The 7,058-nt window shown below is 48.7% G+C and overlaps 1 protein-coding gene across 2 annotated transcripts; it reads left to right on the top strand.

Annotated features, from left to right (window-relative positions):
- The first annotated feature begins 803 nt into the window (after positions 1-803).
- On the top strand, positions 804-3,219 carry LOC113844372 (uncharacterized). Of its 2 annotated transcripts, XM_027463541.3 has the most exons (3): positions 804-1,051; positions 1,214-2,941; positions 3,107-3,219. In XM_027463541.3, exons 2-3 carry the CDS (start codon positions 1,982-1,984, stop codon positions 3,185-3,187), a joined length of 1,041 nt encoding a protein of 346 aa, XP_027319342.2. In that variant the 5' UTR covers positions 804-1,051; positions 1,214-1,981; the 3' UTR covers positions 3,188-3,219. The 2 variants fall into 2 exon arrangements, with proteins under 2 accessions (XP_027319342.2, XP_071897908.1); XM_072041807.1 differs by lacking the exon at positions 804-1,051 and having other exon boundaries at positions 1,148-2,941.
- The last annotated feature ends 3,839 nt before the right edge of the window (positions 3,220-7,058 follow it).

Genomic DNA, 7,058 nt, shown 5'->3' with positions numbered 1-7,058 from the left:
TTGGTTTTCATTTTAATCAGTCTGCATGTATTTGATATAAATGTAGACATCAGAAGTCCAGGGCTTCTTTAGGGATTCCACAGGTGCTGATTAACTTCATTATTATGATACAGGATTAGAAATGCCTCTGAACTCCAGAACTGCCACTCTGAACTGGCAGAGGAGTGAAAAGGCATTATCACAGGACTACTGTTAAATGGGTACATTTTGTTCGGTATGTATTCATGATTCATGTAGTCATGTATTCATACTCATGATTTCAGTGAGTGACTTGGTATATTTCACTGCATTTTCTTGCCTTTTATAGAACCCTAGTTCTATAAACTCTAGATTCTGTTAACGTGTCTTCAAATGATTTTCTTTAACATCCAGAGTCTTCTTAGCAAATAAGATCAAATGAACAAGCTGCAGCAATGAAAAGGAGGATTTTCACCATGAGGATGGTTCAGCACTGGCAGCCCCCGTGGTGCTCACTCCCAGGAGTGCAGCGCCGTCAGGAGGCAGCAGCTGCCCTGGGTGCCTGTTTCTTTGTCTCTGTGAGAGGACAAAGGGATGCCGAAGGAGCAAGAGGCGAAGGCCTGCTCCCAGCCCAACAAAGGGCTGCCGAGCGTGAAGCACCACCACCAGGTGCGGGACAGGGAGGGAGGGAGAGGGCAGACACAGGAGAGAGAGTGCCAGGTGGCGGAGCATGGTACCGGGGCGCGAGGCCTGGCCCTGAGTGTCTGCGGTCCAGGCCCAGGTTCTCGTGCCCTAGGGGTTTCTCTGGGGCAGAGCTGAGGCCTGGGATGGCTGCGACTCGCGTGGGTCGGGCAGCACTCTGTCCGAAGGATGTGGCACTGAGGTGGGGCTGGGTGTCCAGGCACCACAAGGGATGCTGGTGGCAGCGCAGCCACCACCATCCCACACCTCCTTCTCCCCACAGGTGCAACCCAAACTGCCACAGGCAGGACTGCCGTGCAGCCAGACCCCATCCTTGTCCATCCACGGGGTGAGGCTGCCACAGCTCCACTGCCCACAGAAGTCACAGGCCTCTAGGAAGAAGAGCACACAGGTAGGGAGCCCAAGTGACATGGGGACAGATGCCTTCCCAAGCCCTGGGAGCTGCTGACAAGGAGGCGGCACATGCTGGAGGGGGCAGGTGGGCAGGTGCTGGAGGTGGGCAGGTGGGAAAGGACTACGGTAACATGACCTTTCTCCTTGGCTTCCCTTGCAGACAGACAGCCTGAAGCTGAGGCAGGCACTGCCCGGCAGCAGTGCCACCGGTGAACGGAGAGATCCTCTACCAGCCTTGCCGCCTCTGCCAAGGCAGGCAGCGACACTGAGAGCTACACCTCGGCATTCAGTGGGAGCTTCAACTATCCCCCGGCTGCCCAGTCTGCCAGTAGCAGGCTCCACCTCTTCTGTGCCATGCAGAGACTGCATCACGAGCACCAAGGCTGTCAGACTCCCCGAGGTCGTCCCACGTCCTCAAGGACACGTGAGAAAACAGCAAATGGCAGCAACTGCCGAGAGCCGGGGGACAGCCCTGCAAGCCCCCGCATCCATTCTGGCGCCTCTGCAGGCCAGACCCCAGCAAGACAACAGGCCAACCCCAAGCCATGCTGCAGCCAGGAGCCAAAGACCCAGGGTGCAGCTGAGGGTACAAAGGCACTACGCCCCTCCCAGCAGTGTGGCAACACCTGCAAGGACAGCCCAGGTGCCGGCCACCAAGACTGAAAAGATGCCAGCAACACGGAGATGAAAAGATGGCCATGCTTGAGAGGACACCAGAGCTGCTGCTGGGACCTCCAAGCCATGTTCCCTGGCAGCAGCACCGGGCCCAGCAGCGCAGGCAGACAGCATTGCCTGCCGCCCTCAGGGCAAGACCCCACACCGTGGGGATGTGGCACAGTATCAGGCAGTCCTGGACAGTGAGCCAGAGCATCTGGAGGAGCTGGAGAGCACTGCTGCAGGACCATCAAGGGAAGAACAGAGGGACTTGATGCAGGAGGAGGAGCAAAGTGACGCTGCTACCAAGGACCCATCAGGAGGGAGGCAGCAGAAGGAAGCCACCTCGAACCTTCACTGGGACCCAGACGCAGCCCACCAGCAGGGGCCTGGCTCACCCCACAGCACTGGCAGAGATTCTGCCAGAGAGGCAGTCAGCCACGCACAGAGTGCATCTCTTGCCATGTCAGGGCCAACCAATGCTGAGCCAGCAGATTCTGCGCAGGTTGCAGGTCCTGCCAGTGAGGGGGACAAGAATCCTATAGGTGCATCAGCACCCAGAGATGCTAAATCGCCTTCTCCCCTGCCTGCTGCTATGCCCGGCCCTTCCACAAGCAGCCAGAAAAGACCGTCGACATTGAAAGACCGGGTCAAGATCAACTGGGATATCTATGGGTGCTCCTCCTTTCGGCCAGCAATGCAGATCATTCCGAGCGGGGAGAGGGAAGGCCGCCAGTTGTCCCGGTGGAACGAGTCCTGGCCAAGCAGCGTGAAGGTTCCAAGGTTGCGAAGGATCTGGGCAGCAGACGACGGTGACACAGCTGACAGCACTGCACCCAGTGCATCGGGCAGGCAGGAGGTGGCAGTGAGAACTGCGGGCCAGCGCCTTCCCTACTTTTGCTCCACAACGAGTAAGACCACTCTGCAGGACATTCAGGAAGAGTGGGAGGAGAGCCCCAGGAGAGAAGCTGTGGCAGAAGCAGACGACGTCCTGCCCAGCACGTCTCCTGCCCCATCTGGTGAGGCAGATGCCAGGCCTTCAGCTGCTCCTATGGCCGCAGTTCCTGGGCCCGAGGAGCTCCCCCCTGCCTGCATGCCCAAAGATGGAAAAGCTTCAGCCTCTCCCCTGGCTGCGGACCCTGTGTTGGAGGCCAGGACAGCACCTCTCACCCCATCAGCATGTGAGGAAGAAGAAGCAGCACCTTCTCCCCTGGCTGGGGGCCTTCTGCAAGAGGTAAGCAAGGTATACCTTCCTCGTCCCACAGTCATGGAAGCCACAGACCCCTGTCGGTGGGCCTCGAGGCCCCTCATCACTTATCCATCTGGCATCGGGGGCATCGGGGCCCGGAGCATGGCCAAACAGTGGCCCACAGGGCTGTGGTTTTCTCACCCCATGCAGGTTTCCTCTGAGCATAGAAGCAGTGCACAGCGTTCCTCACACTTCCAATCGGTGCCAGAGGAAGGGCCAGGTATGTCCTAAAGTATGGAGCCATCCCAGCCCACGGCACGGAGGCTGGCAGCACTCCACGCACAGGGTCCCTCTGTGTCCAACTGTCCCCTCCCCAAGGGAAAGCCTTGGTGGCGGGGGCAGGCAGGACCATGCCCAGTTCCATCCCAGCCCCTCACGTACAGCTCTCTGACCCCCACAGGCACTGCTGCCCTCCCGCACGCTGTGGCTCGCTCGCGATTGCCCCGCCTCTTCAGGAGAGCACTTCGGGCTCTACGCAGGAGTTTCTGCTTCAGCTGCATCACAGAAGACCTAGAGCAACGTGAGGCTGACAGTACCAGGGAGCTCCCCACAGATGGCAGCTTCGGTCCCGAGGACGGGGCTTCTGAATAAAATTGTTCAGAACTATTTCATAGATGAGGGCTGTCTCTTCTGTTCTGTTCTGCGTGCATGGGTGTCTGTGGGCTGCGTGTGCAGCTGCTGCGGTCAGACCCTGGGGCAGGGTGTCCCCATCTCCATGCTGCTAGTGCCTAGAGGGTGCACAGGTTTGTTCAGCAGTACTACCAGTGAAGAGACAGAGTCTCTGCCACCCTTGCTGCCTCTCCCAATGCAGACAATGACACTGACAGCTGCACCTTTCTATTCAGTGGGAGCTGCAAATATCCCGTCCCCTTGCTGCCACTCTGGCAGCAGTAGGCTCCACCTCTTCTGCGCCATGCAGAGAACACACATGGAGCACCATGCCCGTCAGACTCCCTGATGTTATCCTACATCCTCAGCGAAACCTGGGTAACTTGCAAATGGCAGCAAGTGCTGAGAGGTGGGGGACAGCCCTGCAAGTCACCTCCTGAAATTAACCTTTCACATTAATTTATAGACATTAATAAGGTCAGTGCTCAGTCTACTCCAAGCTAATAAGACCCTGTTCACTCAGACTTTCCTCGTAAGGGAGATGCTGTACTCTCTTAATCATCTTTGTTGCTCTGTGCTGGACTCTCTAAAGCAGACCCTTCTTCCTAGATATCCTTCTTGAACTGAGGGGTCCAGAACTTGATGCAATATTCCAGATGCGGGCAGGGCAGAGTAGAAGGGCAGGAAAACCTCTCAACCTGCTAATGGCACCTCTTCTAATACACCCCGGGATGCCACTAGCCTTCCTGGCCACAAGGGTACGGTGCTGGCTCATGGTCATCCTGCTGCCCACCAGGACACCCAGGTCTCTTTCCCCTGCACTGCTCTCCAGCTGGGGAGTCCCCAACTTATACTAGTGTCTGGAGTTGTTCTTGCCCGGATGCAGGACTCTACACTTGCCCTCATTATATTTCATTAAATTTCTTCCCACCCAATTCTACCTGTTTAGGTCCAACTGGATGGCAGCACAGTCTTCTTGTGTGTCAGCCACTACTCCCCATTTAGTGTCATCAGCAAACTTGCTGCCAGTGCACTCCATTCCTTAATCCAAGTCATTGATGAATATACTGAACAATACTGGTCCCAGTACCGACCCTTAAGAGATCCCACTAATTCCCACTGAATCCAACTTGATTCTGTCCCATTGACCACAACTCTCTGCCTTCTTCCCTTCAGTCAGTTCAAAGTCTACCTCACTACCCAATCATCCAAACCACGCTTCGTCAGTTTATCTGCGAGGATGCTGTGGGAGATGATGTCAAAGACTTTACTGAAATCAAGATAAACCACATCCACTGCTTTTCCATCATCTATCCACCTGTTTATGTGCTAAATAACTTATTTCACTCCTTTTCTGCCCATTGCGGTAAAAATAAATAAATAAATAATATTTTAAAAATTAAAAAAAAAAAAAACATGCAATAAGTCCGTAGCTAGTGATAAATTAAATTTGTCAAATATTTGGGACAGCTTCATATGTATTCTGTCTTCCAATTTCCATTTCTTGCAGAGCTACTTATGCCATTTCAGACTTCGCAGTAGCTTCAGTCACACATGGCTGTTTAAAAACATGCCAGATGAATAGATCATTATTTGCCCTCTGAACCAGTCCGTATGTGGTGGTGGTCTGAAATACTGGACAAAGAATATGCAATTTTGTCATGATTGTATTAAGACTCAATATTTTAGCAAATCATCTGTAAGACCATATGGAAACTTATGCCCCTAAGATGATAAATGGTGAATTTATGAAATTTTCACCTTTTATCCTGGAAAATAATGAGTTATAAGAATTTTTCATCTCTAAGTTTGGTTTTTAGACATTCTCATTACAAAAGCATTTCCTAAATAGTCGTGCCATTGCATATGTAGCATATGCCAATAGCATAAATCTAGTTACAGTTTATGACTTTACTTGGAATAACTAAAGATAATCTGAAAACTCAATCACACATCTCTCCAATAAAGATGAAATTCAATTCTTCATGTGTGCGACACTATCACAAAAGAAAAAAGAAGAAAAAAAAAAAAAGTGGGTCATGTTTTAACAGATTGCCTTTGAAAGTTACCTTGGTTTTAATATTACTATTCATTCCTCTGATGTAAGAGAAACAGTTTCTTGGCTTCAAATACGTGTAGTTAAATTACAATAAAACTTTTAATAGTGCATCAAAAGGAGAACCAGATTCCACTATCTTTAAACAGCAGGTTATGGAAGACTTGATTGCAGCCCTGCTCATTGTCACATAGTCATGGGTATTGTTACTGGCCAGTAGTGGTGCCACTGCCTCAGAGTATACAGATTTACCCACAGTACTTTTCCTCTAAAATTTCCATTCTTTTCAGCTATTGCTACAATTCAAATACAGCATAGTTTTGATCTGCTTTTGAAAAACATGTCAAGAAAGCCAACACAAGCCCAAGACTAGGAGTAATCCTCCCCCCCCCCTTTTTTTTTTAACTTTCGTTTTGTTTTACCTCCTGATTCTACTCAGTAGCTTCAGGATAAATCAATAGTTGATATACCAAACAGAGAACATAAAACTTCTACATACTGTCATATTTCGCTTCAAAACAATCAAATTGCAATCACTTCTTTCGAGTACAATAACCTTAATTTCAGTATTTATATATTCCTAAATTTCTCCCCTAGTTTCATTTCTTACGAAGAATACATTCAATCTTTGTATTTTCTGACTAATTATGGACACTTAAAGATCATGCATAATTATTTCTTCAATTTTAGATGTGTTAGGTTATTATTAAATAAACTTAGTTTTAGCTGAAATGTTATATTATAAAATAAAATAAATATAGGACAATTCCTCAATATTAATGCCTTGTGCTTTGGATTTCAGTCCGATTTAATCTTCTGTACATACTAAAGATGATTTAATGAAATGGTAAATTCAGAGAAATTAAGAATATCACTATCTGTTGTGTACTTAAAAATTGTTTAAGAGTCTTGAATGCACTTATTTTCACTGGAAAGTTATTTTCACTGGAAACATATGTGGATTATTCTCAGAAAACATAACTGTTAAATGTGAACCAAAAGAGGCATTCTCTTCTACAAGAAAGAACAGGAAAACACATACACACACACACACACACACACAATTAAAAAAACAACCAAACAAACAAAAACCTGCCTGTAATACAAAGACAGAAATGTTGTCTCTCATTCTCTCAGTACTTTGTACACATACAGACAATTTCATGTGCAGTATACCCACAGCAAGTTGCACTTAACATAGGATTTTTTTATCACTTTCCCTTAAAGAGTATTCAACTTGCTTAACACTTTTTTTCCTACCTCTGTGTCTAAAATAACATCACTCAACATAGAATTTCATACACAGGAAGATAGTGACAACAGATCTTGCAAGGAATCATTTTAAGAAACCATTACACAGTAAACAAATAATTCAGTAAATAAGAAGGGCATGAATAAATACTCTAGATCAGGTCTTCCTGTACACCTTCATTGATA

This window comes from Anas platyrhynchos, chromosome 8, assembly GCF_047663525.1.
Source record: "Anas platyrhynchos isolate ZD024472 breed Pekin duck chromosome 8, IASCAAS_PekinDuck_T2T, whole genome shotgun sequence".
Classification (NCBI taxonomy): Eukaryota; Metazoa; Chordata; class Aves; order Anseriformes; family Anatidae; genus Anas; species Anas platyrhynchos.
This window is presented reverse-complemented; position numbering and strand designations above follow the sequence as displayed.